This window comes from Cydia pomonella, chromosome 10 (genome assembly GCF_033807575.1).
Source record: "Cydia pomonella isolate Wapato2018A chromosome 10, ilCydPomo1, whole genome shotgun sequence".
Classification (NCBI taxonomy): Eukaryota; Metazoa; Arthropoda; class Insecta; order Lepidoptera; family Tortricidae; genus Cydia; species Cydia pomonella.
The window spans coordinates 2,741,442-2,761,260 of NC_084712.1; the positions used below are offsets into that span (position 1 = coordinate 2,741,442).

Sequence of the window (19,819 nt, forward strand, 5' to 3'; positions counted from 1 at the left end):
AGAAACTTCATGAAACACGACGCCAAAAGCAGAGGGCTTGGATGGATGGTTCGAGCTTCGAGCGACCGGTTTGGCCTAGAGGGTAGTGACCCTGCCTACGAAGCTGATGCTCCTGGGTTCAAATCCTGGTAAGGACATTTATGAGTGTGATGAGCATGGATAAATGTTCCTAATTCATGGGTGTTTTCTATGTATTTAAGTATTTATAAATATGTATATAATATTATATGTATCGTTGTCTAAGTACCCTCAACACAAGCCTTATTGAGCTTACTGTGGGACTTAGTCAATTTGAGTAATAATGTCCTATAATATTTATTTATTTATAGTAAGCGATTCGTCACTATAAGCGAAGTTATCTTATCCGACTTTATTACAAAGATTTTTATATGAAAACCAAACTTCGCACAGTAATTACGTTATAGTAAGCGGTTGGTCAGTATAAGCGGAGTCATAATAAACGGATCCCACTGTACATTATTTTTGCAGAGAAATGCGCAAAAATAATAAGTCAAAGAATTACACAAAAAAGGACACTGGCTTCTTAAATCATCGTTATTATATAACGTGAGGCAAAAAAGGTGACAACCCACTTGAATAACTGAATGCAAATAAATAAATAAATAATAATAATAAATAAATATTATAGAACATTGTTACACAAATTGACTACGTCCCACAGTAAGCTCAATAAGGCTTGTGTTGCGGGTACTTAGATAACGATATATATAATATATAAATATTTATAAATACTTAAATAAATAGAAAACAACCACGACTCAGGAACAAATATATGCTCATCGCACGAATAAATGCCCTCACCAGGATTTGAGCCCGGGACCATCAGCTTCGTAGGCAGAGTCACTACCCACTAGGCCAAACCGGTCTGCAAATGATTGTGAGAAATATAATATGTAATAAATCCACAACTATTTCGGCACAAATATCACTTACCGTCGGGAAGTATTTGTCAAGCATCTGCTCCACAAGTGGCGTGAAACGAACATCAAAGTAGGGGTGTTTAATAAAACACAGAAACACTGGAAGCTTCCACAGTAATCACTTTTATTATTATTGGGGTGTTGCGGGTATTTGAGTGCCACGTCGACCAAGCAGTAAACTATTGTGACGGCCCTTTGAAGTTCATTACTAATGGCCGCTGAGACCAGGATCACCTTACCAATATTAGGTATCAATGGTTATATCTGTACATTTGGTAGTCTATTATAAAATGTATAAACATAGAATTGTATGAAATAATGTTTATTCAAAGCCGTATTTCATAAAACTACAATTTATATTGAGTGTTGAAGCGCTTGATCCATTGACAAAAGGTCCGTCTGTGTAAAATTGGCGGGCCATATGCGTTTTCCATTAACGTGGTACGGTCACGTCTGAAAATATCGATACGAAAAAAGTGGCAAAAATATGTATACACGACTTTATTGCCCATAATATTAAGGTAGTGTATACATATTTATGGCAAATTTTTTGTACCGATATTTTAAGACGTGACTGTATTAAAAAATACTTTTAAACTGTACATGTATGTAGGCTTTGTACCTTCATGAAATCGACCCCGTGCAGTACAACAATATTACAAACAGTGCACACAGAAAAATGCAGAAAGTAATACGAAAAAGATATGATGAGCTATCGAAATGGTGCTGAGCAAAGCATGTGCTATGGTTGTTATGTAAATTCACATCAATCCGACCGGTCGACGCCGGTCTAGAACTAGATCATAAAAGAAATTTGTAGCTTAAAGACAGACTTTGATCCAGTGATATGTGTTAAATTTGTTAAATATCAAAAAGGGACGCCACCTAATAGATCAAATGCTAAATGTATGGCGGTATCGTTTCGAGCGATAGGGCCACAACCTTTAGCCGATACCCGGTAAGATGGCGCCACTTTTTGATATTTAACTAATTTAACACATATCAGTGAAAGTATAAGGATCAAAGTCAAATGGCGTTCTAAAAGTTTTAATCATGTGTCAAAAGATGGCAGTAAATTTACGGCTACAAAGTTTTCTTTGACAATCCACCTATATTTCAAATTCTCTTTGATGCGAAGTTAGCCGATGCAACCCAGCCCGGTCGATGTGAATCATACATTAGATTTAGACAATCACGGATTTTCGTGTCTAAAGGTGTTATGAACTTACCTGGCTATAGTGTATGTCGGTGTCGAGTTGTCCAATCTTGTATTTCTCCTGCAGACGGATGCACTGGGGCTGTTCGCACTTGGCCAGGGTCTGGAGCAGTTGAGCTTTCACTTTGCGTAGACCTGCAGATAAATAAACCGTTAGAAACCAGGTAAAAGCTGGCTAACATGTGTTAAACTAAAAAATTATTCGAATTTACTTTAAAACTGATAAACAAGAGAGCGAAGGAAAATTGGAAGTGGAACGCAGACTGTACAGTAATAAGCTACCCACATCGGCACAATAATATGCCTATACCTACATGGGCACATGGATGATGTGGGTTATAAGGGGAATGAGTAATTGCCATAATATTAGATCGGGGGCACGGCAGTGCCCCCCCCCCAAAACAAGCAAAGCTGAGCGAAAGGGCACTACCTACCTTTTCTCGAAGCGCTTCGTCGTTTTTTGATCCCTCATAACTTGGGTTTGGATTATACCAGATAAACAAAATTCTTGGAATATAATGTCAATAGTGGACTTAATAAGCATAAAAAAATCAACTGCATAGCTCTCACATTTTAGATTAGGTATATTGATATCTAAAAAACTGCGATATTGTCACTGACTCACTCACTCAATAATGATCATCAAAACCCTTAGGGTACTTCCTGAAGTCCTAGGAAGCTGAAATTTGGTATGTAGGATAGTATTAGTACACAAATAACAAAAAAAAACTTAAAATATTCAGCACCTAAGGGGGTGAAAAAGGGGGTGACTTTTTGTATGGCGAATCAATTACCTCTGAACCGATTTAGTTGAAATTTGGTATGTAGATAGCTTTGTTTTGGGGATGGATATAGAATAGTTTTCAACCCAACAATCATAAGAGTGAAAATGGTGAGGAAAAGGGCGTTAGGGGGGGAAAGGGGTTGAAATTTGTATAGGGAATTAGTAAAAAATGCAGATTGTATAAAAGATGCCCCCAGATACGTATTTCAGGATTTTTAATAGTACGAGTAAATAACCCCCAACCCTTTAAATTGGGGTATAGAAGATTGGCTTAAGCAACTTACAAAAAGAAGGGAAATCCCATCAAAAACATTTTCATGTAAAATGTTGCCAAGACGAAACCATAAGGCTCACACTGTCAAAAAGTTATCAGATCCATTCTACAGCCAATCTTCTAACTCTAAAAGTCCTAGCTTCACAAACTCTACTTAGTCATAATATATTAGAACCCTAAAGAAAAAAAGAAAAAAAGAATAAGCACAGTACCAGAGTTGAGCAGTTCAGCGTTATTCCGCAGCATAGACGTGATGTTGTGGACGCTCTTCAAATCTGCCTGCACTGTGTCCAGTTGCTGCACCATATTGTATAGCGTAGTCACGGAAACCGCGTGCGAGAACTCCCCTAGTTTTCTTGATACCGTCGTGCCGCTATCTGAAATCATTAAAGTTATTTTAGTTGTAGAATTGTGTAGAAGTCTGTTAATTTAGTTCACCGTCTCTGAGGTATTTTTCATTATGATCAAAACATGAACCCTTTTCGTTTTGCGTTGTGTAGTTGGAAAGATATATGAGTGAAGTGGTCGAATACCAGCTATGTTTAAAATAAAAGAAGAAAAGTCACCCCTACACACTTCTCCAGATACAAAGAGCAAAGACTCACTTGTAAGGAGGTTGTCAAGTGCCCGCTCGAGCTCGGCATAGTTGTTGACGAGCAGCCATCGAACGTGGGCTTGTGTAGCATTGAAGTAAGCCTTCGTGTCCTTGATGCCGAGGCGGACGGCGTTGGATGCTTCGCTCGCTTGTAACTAACACACTTACTTTTGAGGAGGTTGTCAAGTGTCCGCTGGAGCTCGGCATAGTTGTTGACGAGCAGCCATCGAACGTGGTATTGCGTAGCTGAGGTAAGCCTTCGTGTCCTTGATGCCGGACCGGACGGCGTTGGGTGCTTCGTTCGCTTGTAACTAACACACTTACTTGTAAGGAGGTTGTCTAGTGTCCTTTCGAGTTCGGCATAGTTGTTGACGAGGAGCCATCGAACGTGGGCTTGTGTTGCGTTGAGATAAGCTTTCGTGTCCTTGATGCCGGAGCGGACGGCGTTGGGTGCTTCGCTCGCGCTTCGGTCGAGCTGTTCGTCAGTCGCGAATGCGCATACTACTCCGAACCTGACAATTTATAGAAAATAAACAATTAGTAGGTATAATCAACCAACATTTCAGCTTATTAATTAATTATTACTTTCGAAATTAGCAACTTATTTTTGCTCGGTGCTATCATTAACGGTTATGCTTTGCCTATTATTTCTGGCTACGTTGCGTTGGCCGAAACGAGATAACGAGGCAAGAGGCATTGTGACTTTAGATCACCCGAATGTAGAAAAATATATCACTGTAAGGGTATTAACTTGTAAAAGAGCCCTTGAGGCCTACTTGCAGAAAATTTTATTTAAATTTTAATTTTGTTCAGATCTGCTGTTTAGATTTGTTCGAACAGGTTATCGCTTTAAAAAACTATCTAAAAATCAATAAAAGCAACAAACACAATACAACAAACACAGTTTTAGCGCGCTCCGTTATGCAAGATATGTATCATTGTTGTTGTTGTTGTCCAAAAGCACCCCAGAGGTGTAAAGGGCCTTCACAAGCTCGCGCCACGCCTTCCTATCCTCAGCTCGTCCTCTGGCCTCGCTCCAGCTCAACCCGACCGCTCGTAGCTCTCTTAGGACGGACCGTTGCCAAGAGTGTATACAGGACGCCCGGAGCCACGGCTTCCGTCCGGCGGTTTCCACGCGAAAGCTATGGTAGCATTATTCGTTTATGTGGTTATGGTAGCGTTATATGTATCATTATAGTCGATTAATATAATTTTGTAGGAACTTACAAGAAAAGTGTCAGCAGCCCTATGAGCACAATAGCCAGCAAGCCCTTGAGGCACGCGTCGTACTTGCGGTCGAACGTGCGCCTCCGACGCCCTGAGCGGCACCAGTAGCAGCAGCACCAGAACAGTCTGCAAACAGACAATGTTATGTCAGCAATCAATACATCATATTTGTCTTGATTAACTTTGTTGATAAAAATGTTCGTTTCGAAGCGGGGCGGGAGCTTAAATATTTGGCTTTCTTTTTTTTCGTGGTCTAAAAAAAGTGCTTAGTGGTAGAATAGCCATCTCTAAACGTTCGATGAGGGAAATATTATGCACTATCCAAATCAGGGGGATATTTTGATTACACGCAGGAATTCGCTGGTGGCTATCCTAACTCCTAACATTTAAACTTAGTTTAAGTCTGTTCAATTTTTTTTTCTTTTAGCTTGTACATAATTCATGTGTCAGCACTGTTAGTAGCGTAATCTCTAGTATTGTATATATGCATGATAACTGACCCGGCGAGCGGCAGCGCGGCGGCCAGTAGAACGGCGACAACGACGAACGCTGTCGGCCCCGCGTAGTGTGCGAGTAGCACGCGCCAGTTCTCCTGCGGGCTCGCGATCTCGAGGTGCCCGTCTGATACTGACACGATTCCTGTAACAACACAAATGTACTCATAAGTTCTGTGATTATCGTGGACCTGACGAACAGGTAGCAGCAGAAGAGCTAAGCCAGCAAGGTGTAGGTGTACAAACTGAGAGGATGTCTAGATATCCCGAATATTTGAGGCCATCCCGAGTTTTATCCAAATTAGGTACATAAGAAATCTAGATCTAGTAAGCCACAATCCTACTAAATACTGTATGACAGTACAAATGTTATGTTAGCTTCCCTGGATAAACTAAAACAAACAGGAAAGTTTAGAGTTGCCATGATAACTGATGCTTCTCATATTAAACAATGCAAATGTATTCATTCTGACGCCCAACGAAATTAATCGTGTAGATGAAGATGGAAACACGCTGCATATGTCCACTACTATGCCCAAAGTTCACATTTATAGCTTTCTTAGAAGAAACAGTTCCGAAAGTCACATTTCAGTACAAAAGTTTAGTCACTTACGCCATTTGTAACTAAGTCGCAATAATAGTTAACTACTTAATACAGTCCGGCTATCTCATGTCTCCAATTGCATCTCATCAAGCGCTCTGACACACTAAACTATACCTTACATCTTGTAGTTAAGGTCCAGGATGGTTTAAAAGGTAGTGTTTATTAGGCAATGCCCGGTTTGTAGCAATTATTTATATCGGACAACACGAGCGTTGTGCTTACTCACGACTTGGCCGTTTCATTGGTTTATTGCTTAAGGTTTAAGCAGTGTGCTAATTTAAAGCTATAAATTAAGATATTTATGCTTAATAATGTCTATTTTATTATATTACTTTCTAGGCATCTATGCGATATACGCCATTTTAATGTTATTAGCGTCATTGATCTTTAAAAATCGGGAACTTGAACAAACATAATAAGAATTAATTTAAAACGAAAAGATAAGAAAATTAAGAACATGTCAACCGCCTTAAATATACCAACCTCAACGCTATATGTATACATACAATAGTTATTATCATAATACTATATAACACTACATAAATTAACCTTTAAATTAAGGAGTAACGAAATTCAAGTTCCCATGAATTTAAAATGTAATGTAAACTAATTTCGATGTTACTTCACAGCAAAGCAGCGCGTAGAATTGAATGCGATATTTCGTCCGCTCTCTCAACCGGCTCGTTGGTCTAGGGGTATGATTTTCGCTTAGGGTGCGAGAGGTCCCGGGTTCAAATCCCGGACGAGCCCAACAATCTTTTTTATTTTCTTTTTTTTTTTATTTTATTTAGTATTCATTTTGATATTTTTTTGGAATTATAATTTAAAGGTGTTTCTATAAAAAAAAAAAAACTTAAAACGTAAAGCTGTCAACCGTTCCAATGCACGGTGGCTGAGAAGCACCCATTGAGACGGGGTCATTGCCCCGTCAGCTGTCACGCCTCAAGGAAACGGTTCAACAAACCGACACGTCATCTTAAACCAATAAATTACACTTAACACCATACTGGTGTTAATGATGTTCTAACAGCGAACAGTTAGAAATTAGAACTAACACGCTAAACGTTATAAGTTACTTGTAGTTAACAAAGTAGGTAAGCATGTTAGCTTCGCATTGACCTAGTGCTCAAGATAATTGCTAGCTAAATTAATCGATGCTTAGATGCCGTAAATCTATGGTTCAGTCAGAGATTATAGAGGTTTAAGCTCCATTTTTGTAGATGGTGTTAATAATGATGGCATTTAAGCTTTGTTTTAATTTTAAGCAAATCTGGCATCTTACAACTTACGATCACTCTATTTCTCGCTGGTTCTATTAACACTAACAGACCTAACAGACCGGCTTTGCTTAATGGAATCACGGTTCGTTCAAGGCTGGTCGGCCAGGGTTTGAAATGTGGAACGTATGGATTGAATTGACGAACGGTAAATAATCTTATCAAAAGATAAGGACTATTCAACACCCAATATGTCCTTTCCCGCTGATTAAACTAAATTATGTATTTATCTTCATACCAAGAAATAATATCACTAAATCGGATTACCGATTAAAGCGCGAAGAGGTTGCTTAATCATTTTTAATATGTGTTATCTCAAGAATATCACTTTATATATTGATTAGTAGGGATAGATAATTAAGCTAACCATCATTCATCACAAAAGTATTAGGTTAATGAAAGCAATTTTCGTAAAAGCGAAAATTAGCTTTAAATAGCATTAAAGAAGAACAAAGAGATGAAAATACCTAGTTTCCTTTGAAAAACGCTGTAAGCATCGCTGTAAGGAACTATAAATGAATAAGACCATTAGAAGTATATCCTGACAACAATGAACAACCAAACAGGGCTGTAATACACGTAGCTTACAGAATACAGAGCCGTTGAATCGAGCAAACTAGTATACCTACATGTTTTTTTTTTAGTATATATCCGTACCTTGCTAGATGAATGTGTAAGATCATACTGGACAAGTTTTACGACACCAACCCCAGATTTCAGCTGATGAGAAGTAGAAGTTTTCTCCGGGACTGCCATTTTTTTGTTATTTCTGGGTTGGCCTTCTAGTAGTTGTTCAAGTTTGTCCCTATCGCTAAAGGTTGATCGATCGCGCTCCTATACTACTAAATTAGTAAGGGAGTACACGTGATGGGTGACCGCCGGTTGTTATGCTCCATCTTGTAGTTGATGTGAACTGTGTGATAAACTAGTTAAGTTATAGTCTGGCAAACAACTTTGTCAATAGAAAAAGGCGCGAAATTAAAATTTTATATGGGACGATAACCCTTCGCGCCAATTTTTTTTTCATTTGCCGCTTTTTCCTACTGAATTTTAGTTACACGTAGTTTTACTGGGCATTTTCTACATATCTACGAAAATTAGATGTAATATAAAATACTCTTTAGAGTGAGGTTACACTAGCAATTTGTGTTACGTTTACGTCGCGTCGTCGCAACGCATGAATGTGGCATGTCATGAAAAAAAATATGTAAAACGACGCAGCATTGACCTTGCGACGACGCTTGCGACGAAACAACGCGACGCAACGCAACGCATCAGTGTCACCTCACTCTTATTGGTATCCGAAACCAAGCTGCTAGCCTAGCTGCGTCCTTTAATGTACAGTACAGTGTACACGGAACCTGTTCCTACATATATACTTCTACCTGCGTGCAGTCCAGAACAATACGTTGCCTCTGTCATGCACGTGTGTGATAATCTAATTAAAGTGCTAAGACAAACGACGGAGCAACCCTGAACACCAACGGCACATAAGAATCATGTTCGCAAAACTTTGACCCAGAATGTACGCTATTGTTCGCACAACCGAGGAAACAATGCATACGTTCCGTAAATCGTAATCAAAACCGCGTGTAAACACTAATTAAATGCTAATTGAGACGCTCATTACGAAAACCAACTCAATGAAAGAAAGAATAACGATGACGAATCTTTTGTTTCCGATATGAATGATCATAGAAGGATGCCTCATCACACGAATATATTTGGAAATATTTAGTGTAAACACACAGAAATATACGGTCAGCGCCAAAAGTGATCAAAAATATGCTGTATATAGTTTTATTTTGTCCACGGCGCTGTAAATACACTCAAAACCAAAGAAAATTGGTCACTTAAATCCGAACAGCTTGCCTATTTTGAGAGAAAACACAACGTATCATTATGATGACTTCATTATTCATCGTGTTCTTAGTATTTGCACTAGTTGCACGTAAAACTATGCAATCGCAACGTCTATTTCAATAATAAACCGGTATTAAAATAGACAAAAACATTTAACAGACTCAATTCACTTTAACGACCAGCCGACTTATGAATAAGTATTTAATGGAATCTAATTTGATTCAATTGAGTTGATGTATTTATTTAGAAATAGGACAAGTCCTCCTCAAGAGGATATAAAAGCTGGATAAGCTGTAGACTAACCTTATGGACTTAGATCTTTCTGGTAATCCTGATTAAGAAAGTTTGGTGTACGTGTGAGACATTCTGATATTGTTCATGGATTATTGCATTCTCGGCTAAAGGGAACTTATTGCTTTAGTTATTTCGCAGAGCACTAGTACGGTCAAGGACTTTAATAGTTGAGCCATTTAGGGTTTATTTTACTTTATTACAACTAAATTAGCTTGAACCTTAGAAGGTTCAACAATTCAAGTTTGTGACCGTACAGAAGTGGCCGCTGCATTTGAATATAAAGTAAAAAAGAAAATCGATTATTTTTACTAATCTTGTTAGTCTTACCCGATGCGAAGTAGAAGGGATAAAGCCTGAAATGGATCAATAGAATACTCATTTGACATTTGATGAAAACATAATAGGTACCAAAGCATCATAACTGTTATTTATAGAATGACGTTTAGGCACATAATTAATTGAAGTTACAAGGGCAAATCAAATTATACATATGTAAATATCAGACCTCGCCAGTATTACCTTTTCAATCATACTTCAAATTAGAAAAATTCTAGGAAATTCAGCTAACCTTGTATCTTGGGTGCCATGTTCATCATTACGTTCACAATGGCAACCGGAGCGCGGTAACCGCAATTTCGAGGGCCTTGGCCGTGACGCGTCACAGCGCGTCGCCGTCACGCTCCGTGGCCCGATGCTTGTGATTACGACATACGAGTATATACCATGGATTAAGGAAGAGGCACCAGTTTAAAAATGCGTTTTCAGCACAATTCTGAGGGTCTTGGCCTTGGGCTGTCACCGCGCGGCGTCGGGACAGACGATTGTGATAAAGACGAGTATATACCACGGATGGATTCAGGAAGAGGCACCCCTGGCATCAGTTTTAACTGAGGCCCATGGCCGTGGGTCGCCATAGCGCATCACTGCGTGACGCTTGGAGGCCGGATGCCAGATGGTTATGGTCTTATGATTACAACATAGGATTATGATTATAACTATAACCATGGATTCAAGAAGAAACACCACTAGCACAAGTAGCGAAGAGATGGTCGAATGCTTGTCTTCGACTTGTGTACTATGGATTCAGGTACGGATCAGTAGCGCAGAGGACATGTTTTTGAGGTCCTTGGCCGTAGGTATGTCAGAGCGCGACACCGTCACGCTCCGAGGCTTGACGGTTGATTATGACATGCGTAACTATAACTTTTCGAGGTCCTTGGCCGTGGGCCCGTCACGGCACGACGCCATGTCAACGTTACGTGTCGAGGCTCGATGGTTGATTATGACATTTGTACGCTACTTGTACTTCCATAGGTCCCGGAAAGGGCACCAGTAGGTAACAGTAACATAAACTTGAAGAAAAGTTGTATAAACCAGTGTCCAGAACCCAGAATTTATTGAAACCACGTCCACAGGGTGAGCTTTTCCTTTAATCTATCTTGCTCATTCTTCATCCAAAAAGCCCAAAAACCTTTTACTAATAAAATGAAGTGTGTGAGAAGTGTACAGTGAGCTGCGAAATTGTATGGAGAAAATATGAATGAATTCATTGATAAAGTCGCCATGGACTTTTACGGCTGATGGTACTTATACTGTATGCCTATTCCATTCGTTTGAAAGACACATTTCTTACCAACGAGTCTCCTACAAAAAAATAAAACATTTCATTCAACATTCACAACACACTTCACACTTTACCACACAGACAATATGCTATTTTGGAAAATGGAAGCATTGTACAATCGATGGTGGCGGGGCCCCCCTCACTGGGCTTACTGCAACAATCGATACGGGAGCATCCCGGGCTTTACGCAAACCGTATCTCATCCAATCCAATTTTAGTTGATCTCCAGATGCCCGTAGTCAGTATGAAGATTACGGTCAAATAAAATAGACAGTTGTGTGGGGATATGTGAATAGTTAGGTTACAGGTACTAGGGGCGTTATTCATGTCGTGGCACGATCATAAAATTTGATTTCATGAAATGCCATTTTAGAATTGATCACTTCATGATATAGTTAGGTTTGACTTGTTCATGATGTAGCCAACTGATCATTTGAATGATTGCCACATCATGAAATTATCAAGTCTAAGATCTGGCCATGGTTCAGATTGTTGAGCGAACACGGGCGAGTCGTAGGGTCTTAAAAGGACTTCAATCAGTTGTAAGAGAGAGAAAGCACTTTTGAGCTTTTCTAGTCTGAGTCAAATCCAAGGACTCCAAAACTGGCCCTGTAGCTATTTAACCAGTATAGTGCATGTGCTTCCTCCGGTCACACATGACATGGATCTCCGAGTCACGATACGCTAGTTATTCAGATTTATGTATTTTGCCTCTCTGGGGGCTGGTTCAATCAATGGGTTTGACATGGGAACAAAAAATATTTTCGTGTCATATGAAATTGCATCTCATTGTTAATATAATAGTTATTTGTACAACAAGAGAGCAAAGTTTGATATTTCTTTGAGTGCCTATTTTGAGTCCCGTGCAAGCGAAAGATTCTATAATAGATTCACGAGCGTAGCGAGTGTATCAAATTCAGAATCTTGAGCGCAGTAAGGGACCCAAAAGCGCACGAGATGTAAATAACTTTGATCTCGTGTAGTACACAAAAAAATTCACGACAGCAGTGAGAATATATTTGGAAGGTAAAAATACAACCTGAAAAATTGTAATCCGTCTTCAACACTATTTAACTCATGTTTTCTTAAGGTATTCTAACAATCAAGTTTAAAAAACGAAAGAAATTTAAATAAACTAATACGGGAATAATGAAATAACGAACATCAACAGTTCCATCGACAACTTTTTTTGTAAAAAAAAAAACTTTGTAAGATACGGTCCGAATTGCGGATACAACTTTTGTCAACTTCTATAGTAGAGATCGTTAAAAGTAGAATTATTTACTTTGCGTAATAATTGCGTATTTTTTTATGTTCACTGTTTTGATTGTATAAGAAAATACGTAAAATATGGTGTTTTTATTAAATTTTAAACTTTTATTTCATTAATTAATTATTCGTAGGGTTTTTGGAACGATGCGGTCTGGCTTATTTCGGGGGTCTATTATAAACTATCAATATACCGTTGAATTACGTTTGCACTTATTTTTGTCTCTTTCTTTTTGCTAATGACGTGAAAGAGACAAAGACAATAGAATCCAAATATTTCGAGCTTGTATTAGCGCACGTTGAAATGACATTCGAATATAAAGGTCACTTAAATGTTATTTTGTCTGACTCAGTGAGCAAAATGAGATTTTGCTCACTGTTTTAAGCAGCAAATTACGCTTGTTCCAGCTGCTGACGTGAAAATAAGATTGTAATTGCTTAAGACATTACTGATTTTAGGTCAACAAACTACTTTACCTCGCGTAACCTTGCGAACGGACGCTAGAAACTCGATTATCAGTGCCAAGTTCAGAAACAAATTTGCTTACGTATGTTAAATATAGAATTCTATCATTATTGAAAATAAAACGGAAATAATTTTGGCCACTGTTGGTTTAAGGACAATAATTATATGTAGGTAAAGTAAGTAGAACAAATTACCAAACGGTGATTGTTGCAATACGTAACTAATAATGTTGATTATTATTACACCGACTGTATTTATCCATAGAAATTGGAACAAATAAAATTGTTGTTATCTTCACAATGCCGATTGTATTAACATACTGATATAGTTGATAAGCTGAAGCCAAACACGAAATTCGACAATTTAGTTATCTCCCGTATGGTCTAGTGGCTAGGATACCTGGCTTTCACCCAGGAGGCTCGGGTTCGATTCCCGGTACGGGAATAACTTTTTTTTTTTTTTTTTTTTTTCTTTTGTTACCTGTATGTCATTACGTCATTAGGCCACCTGTTTAAGTTAACATCTAGAAATATTTGGCAAATCATTAAAGAAAAAAATGGTTGCTATGTTGGCAAAACAGGCCGACCATCACTTTAAAATTGAAATCTTTTATCACTAATCACTGACTGTATTTTTCTTTCACCAGGCAACTAAGTTTGCGTTGTTTTATCGAAGAGTACATATGGCCACCTCCTGTGTACATGATCAGATCAGCTCGATGGTAGGTACCATAATATTGCATTATCACCCAACTTCCATACGTATGTGAACTGTCAGCTCAATCGAATAATGGGAAGTGGTTCTAATTTAGCTTGCAAGATTTGACTCGAACATACAAACATAAAAACAAATAAAAGCTTGTAAAAATAGTAAAATGTAAGTCAAACCTTTGACCCTTTGAAGGGTCTCTCGAGCTCGCAAGGACGCGAACGGTAATGAGGGTTCGTCTGAAGGATACTCCAAGTTTATTCTTGTTTCTTGTACGCCTGAAAGTATAGTACGAAGAAAGTCCCAAAAATATGTATACTCGACCTTATTGCCCATATATTAAGGTGTAATTTTGGCACTTTGTCCTCCGTATCTATATTTTCAGTTGAGACGTGACCGTACTCGCACCGAAATGGCAATCAGTATTGACTTGAATCAGATGCAAAACTGGAAAGGGTCCTTTTGACCTTGGCCTGGATTTTAATGTGGATTTTTTACGTAAAGGGATTGACCGGTTTTAATGCCGTTTCTATATTAATTTGAACCAAGAGAATATCTTGATATATATCTTGTCCGATAAATGGATATAACCTCCTATTATACTCAGCGTCATTTTTGCAGTTTTCAATTTGGACCCTTCTGTAAATAGCTCAAAATTATAACAGGACATCGGGACCTTAGAGGATATTAATAAAAAACAAAACAAAGATCGATTCACCTACATTGAATAGGTAACTATTCTGTATTACTTTTAAAATCGTCCCTAAGATACATCTTTCCACTTTTAATTTTAGATTGCATTAATTTAATAATTCTCAAGCTTATTCAACACAAGATTAGCACGACTACAGACAGACGGCGCGGCGTTTTAGCAACATCGAGACATTTACGAGTAGCGAGAATTTAATAATGCACGTCGTGCAGTCGCAATCACCCGAAACGAATTCTCTGCACATTACCTATTCAGACTAACAGCTGTTAATACTCGTACACACGTTAATAAAACTACTTTCAATTGTATCAATACTCCACTTCCATTTGCATACAACGCTAGTAATTTATGATTCATATTCAACTTTGTATCAATTGCGTAGGTAGTGATAATGACCGCAAAATTATTTAAATCGCTCCGAACATTACTTATCTCATTTTATTTCCCCTATAGTAAAACATCAGGGTAAAATATCCCAATGTTCATGAATCAACTACGGGGTAGCCAAAATGGCAAAAATGGAACCCTTGTAGTTTCATCATATCCGTCTGTCCGTATGTCACAGCCATTTTACTCGGAAACTTAAATACATATTTTAACAAAAATTTATCGTAGGTGTATTTTGATTTTCTGTGCATGAAATCTCGAATATGGACTTAAGCTATATCAGAGGAGCCACTTAGGTGTTGCCGACCCTTAGAAACCCTGAATACCCGTTTCTTGAAGAACCCCATGTCGTAGCGCAAAGGAACCGCGTAGGAAGGAAGGAAGGAAGGATGCATCAAGAGGTATTCATAGGAACATCCACGTCAATTCCTACTTAATCAGTAATCACAATTTACGGCACCATAAAGCGTAATGAAAGCAACTGGTTCAATGCCATTATGCCACAATTGCCAAATAGTAGGCAATTCAGAGCGGACACTTCGATTAACTACGACCATTGGTCTCCTAACCTTTACTAAAATAAACGCGCTTATTCACTTCTCTGCTATTGAAGTATTAACAAAACAAAACATGGTTTGTTTTAAGTTTGTGTTTAGTGTAACTTTACCACGAAACTATCCACAAACCGTAGATATTGTTCCCTAGTTCTTGTGCTGACTTTAGAATTTCTCCCGAGCATAATGGAATCCAAAGGAACAGAACAGATGACTCTTAATCGGAACAGCATTTCGAAGAACCACAATTCAATAAAGTCCGACGGCCCCATCCCAAGATTTAACGTAGTCACTACATTTTTTGGTTTAATTCACGGTAGTCCTGCCTGTTCCGGGTCCGGTTCGATTCCTTTCGGTTTGAAACCCGCATCGATTCCTTTGGGTTTGTAAGCCGCACCCAACACCATTATGTCTTGTAACACAAGTTAAAATAATTACATACGTTACTATTTACTTCTGCATGTATCCGACCTGACGCCTTAGGCTACTCTCGCTAATTGGGTTAATAACAGCACTTAATTGAATCAAATTGACCGTTACGAGTAAATCAAACACATTAACAGAATATTCTAACCAACGACAATCGCACAGTAAGTCTGACCAATCGTGCGAAGGGAGAGCCGTGATGGCCTTGTTATACTGGCCATAACCGGAATGCACATGAACAGAAAACGGCACCAGGAAGTTCATATTTTTTACCAATTTGTGAAGATAGGAGATTGACATGGTTTAGCATTAATAACGTAACGTTCTACGGGGTTTAACTATAGAAATATAAAAGAAAAACATTAGCTGTGCGTCTAAACAAAAACTCGAGAACTTAGCATAATTTAAATCTTTTTTTGTACCTTAATCTCCTGTGTAGGTAGGTGATTCTGATATACTATTAATAGCGTTTTTACAAGACTAGAAAGCCGCTCTTTTAATAGCGTTCTATTTCTATGGGGCTTAATGGCAGCAATCTTAAGGATTCGTCCGGAGATTAAGGGATTAGGGATTAATTCGATATCGATCACTAATCCGACTTGTCTGTCGCTATGACAATATCGTTGAGTGATGTAAAATGATTCCCCTTGTCGTTTTAACGATTAAGTCGCTAGTGAGACGAAAAGAGATGGAAAGAAGAATGGTAGGAATCACACTTAGAGACAGGAAAACAATCAAGCGGCTTCGAGAACACAGTAATGTCACTGATGTAACGAGGCGAATGGAAAAACTGAAGTGGGAGTGGGCTGGACATGTGGCCCGAAAAGACGGCTCATGGTGCAAGAGGCTGGTAGAGTGGAGACCTTGGGGAGAGTTGCGCCCAGCAGGGAAGCCAAAAATGCGTTGGCATGATGACAACAAGAGAACAGTTGGATCGAAATGGATACATAGACCAGAATGGCAAAAATTTAAGGAAGCCTACACCTCTAAGATTGAAAAGGGGCTAAGAAGAAGAAGAAGAAGAGACTAGCACTCCCATAATTCGTTAGTTTGAGAGTTGGTCTCATCTCATGTTTGCACTAGCTTAATAGCCAAGACCTTCGAAATAAAATTCAAAATTCAAAAATATATTCTGCAAGTAGGCCTCAAGGGCTCTTTTGCAAGTCAATACAACATTTACAGTAACATCATATAGTGACATGAAAAATACATAACAACATTTATAAATACAACAGCCAATACCTGGGTAAACATTACATTATAATAATCTTAAAATAAATAATTACTACAATACAATAGAGATGTATAGTCTCTATGGTTAAAAACACATTAAATCTGGAGATGTAAAAGGTCCCCAATGTCAGAGTAGTAATACTAATAAGATTTGGAAGTGTATAAAGTCTCTCCAAGTGTGAAAATAAAATTTATACTGAATAAATAAATCGCGTCTGGTCTGGACTGTTAAGCAAGCAGTCTCATAAACTAATGCTATTAATATCACTGATATACGTATTTTTGCCAAAAACATTCATGGCGCGACATTTCATTTCTTTGTTACGAAATCCAGCGATCGCATACCTTTTCATAAAGCTGTAGGTATTTCTCGTCATATTCTTTTCTTGTACTAAAGTCCAACGCAAGATGTTTAAGTCACGTCTAACTTTAGGTGACATTCGGATGGTGACCGCAGCAGCGGGAAATGAGCGATTATGTTACTGACCATTTTCTTAATAAGTTGAGTAATTGATTGACGTTCCAAACGCGACAGGAATGCGGCACCGACAGCAACGCAATCCAGCAATTACCGATAAAATTGTACCTTTTGCTTGAACACAGAATACAATATCTAAAATATCTTGACACAAAGCGAAGCGCTACTTGTACAAGTGTAACAATGTGCAATTGAAAAGCCGTTGTTTCCACCTGACGCCCGTCTGGCGCGTGTATCACTCGATTGAACAGCAACAAAGAAGATCAACATCCTGTGACTTTATTATTGAGATAGAGAGGAGACACTTGTGATAAACACACAATTAACAGCAAAAAATCTAAAATAAGCTTGATTTTCCTTTGTTACGTCGAACGAAAATCGTAAAGCGCTACACTTGTTACAAGTAGAACAATGTGCAATTGAAAATCCGTTGTTTTCCGCCTGACGCCCATCTTGCGCGTATATCATTCGATTGAATGGCGTCAAAGAGACGACATCCTGCGACTTTATACTTATAGAGATGGAGAGAAGATATATATTTTGCGACGTATGTAAATAAGCTCTATAATAATTATAACGTGTAAATTGGTTTTACTAATAAATAACTTATGACTTATGACTTATGACTATGTATTGACTCTCTTGCATTGACATATATCGAAAGGACGGGTCTTACGGGCACTAAGAATGGTGCTAGTTCAACGGTGTCACTCACGAATACGAGCCAATTGTGCAGTCTTTAGGGTCTCCCCAAACTAGTCGACGCCGTTTCGGCAAATCGCGTACGGAAAAAGCTTTATGTCAACACAATAAGAGCGAATAAGTCGTAAATCGGCTCGGCCCACGCGAAACGACGTCTTTCGACGGGAAAACGGCGTTTTGCCGTAAAGCTGTTCGCATTCGTACGACGCTGTTTGCAGCCTACCGCACACGTTCGCATTCATAAATCTCCTTATACCGCCGTACGGTGCCGGAAAGAGTTGAACGGCTCCGATCACGGCCGAGTACCTACGATAAGGACCGGTCAGAGCTGGCGGAAGCCGTTCAGCGTCTTCGACGGCCGAACATAGCTGACGACGGCCGAACAGAGCCGATGACGGCCGAAGTAGCTACTGATGCGTTTGTATTTGTTCATTTGAATTATTACCCACATTAAAATCTGCAATAGATCTGACAACACGGAAGTAATAATGACGGAGGAACATTTAATAATATTAGTCGGTAAATATAAGTGTTTATATGACGTGTCTGACTCTAAGTAGGTATAGTGATCAAGTGTGCAAGTAAAATATCCATCATCACAGGTTATTATATAATATGTAACAATTACCAAGGAAAATAATCTTACAGGTCTGTTCAATTTCAAACTCAGGTTGTTACTAACAACCAGTCTCCAAAAATGAGATTTACGATTGCCGATCACCCGCTGTCCGACATCTGTTCGTCGGACTCAACGGCTGTACGTGTGCTGTCTGACGTCTCGACGGCAGGACGGAGCACGGGAGAGCCGACCGACGCTTTACAACTGTTGCGATAGCAAGTCGCAGGCGATCGGGCGTCTCTACGGCCGCAAGGAGGATGAGACTGCTAAACGCAGGTGTCCAACCGCGGAGACGGCCGATCGGCTAAATGCGAATAGTGTGGTGTAAAACACTCGGCGAAAGCCGACTCCACGTCGACTGGTTTGGGGAGACCCTTACGCCACAACAACGCGATTGGTTGATTAGTTCGCATCACGCGCGCGATTGTACTCCCTTGTTTTGCCAGTGATATTATTGCGCGTAATCGTATATGTGTATCGAATCGTAGCGGTACGGTGTGGAATTCGGAGATCGCGGATTTGAAAACTTCGGCCTTAAGTATATTAATGAATTTTTATATACGAAAAATCTTTTGACGAGGGAAAACAGTGACGACATATATTCCTAAGCCTAGTTTTCTCTTTGTCGGAAAATCGGATGGCAGTCGCTTTAGTAAAAAACTGGTATAAGCGCCAAACATTGGGATTTAGGTTGCTGAACGGACTCCAGACTTCCTTAATGAGCTTACCATAGGAAAAACCCTGAACAACGCTACGAAGACTGAGCAGCGTTGGGAGACTGCTATAGTAATTGGCACCTCTATGGTAATTGGCCAATCTTAACAACAAGACTTCTACTGCCTTGTTTCTTTCTGCCTTACTATGGAGTGGCCAATTATTATGCAGGGTCCAATATGTATAGCAGTCACCCTAGAAGTTACGATGCAGTCGCATGTAGGTATGTAACATGAAGCCAACTCTCGTACTTAACTGTCTGTCTGTATCACTCGAAGGACAGGACAAAAGCTTCGGTAGCCAATTTTATGAGAATGTAATGCAATACCAGTCTCATCTGCCTTTAGTTAGTAATATA

At 39.0% G+C, this 19,819-nt stretch overlaps 1 protein-coding gene and 2 non-coding genes across 6 annotated transcripts in view; 2 read left to right on the plus strand and 1 right to left on the minus strand.

Annotated features, from left to right (window-relative positions):
• Window positions 1–19,819, minus strand: part of LOC133521824 (prominin-like protein) — a 130,416-nt gene that overhangs the window by 45,003 nt on the left and 65,594 nt on the right. For 3 of the 4 annotated variants that reach the window (XM_061856907.1, XM_061856904.1, XM_061856908.1), the window contains exons 2-7: window positions 5,538–5,676; window positions 5,038–5,163; window positions 4,135–4,322; window positions 3,428–3,592; window positions 2,171–2,292; window positions 955–978 (exon numbers count right to left, since the gene is read on the minus strand). In XM_061856907.1, the coding sequence (XP_061712891.1) occupies window positions 955–978; window positions 2,171–2,292; window positions 3,428–3,592; window positions 4,135–4,322; window positions 5,038–5,163; window positions 5,538–5,676 (764 nt within the window). The remainder of the gene's footprint in view (window positions 1–954; window positions 979–2,170; window positions 2,293–3,427; window positions 3,593–4,134; window positions 4,323–5,037; window positions 5,164–5,537; window positions 5,677–19,819) is intronic. The other variant, XM_061856905.1, reaches the window with a different exon arrangement.
• Window positions 6,814–6,885, plus strand: Trnap-agg (transfer RNA proline (anticodon AGG)). The gene has a single exon. It is a non-coding gene; the product is annotated as a tRNA-Pro (tRNA).
• Window positions 13,301–13,372, plus strand: Trnae-uuc (transfer RNA glutamic acid (anticodon UUC)). The gene has a single exon. It is a non-coding gene; the product is annotated as a tRNA-Glu (tRNA).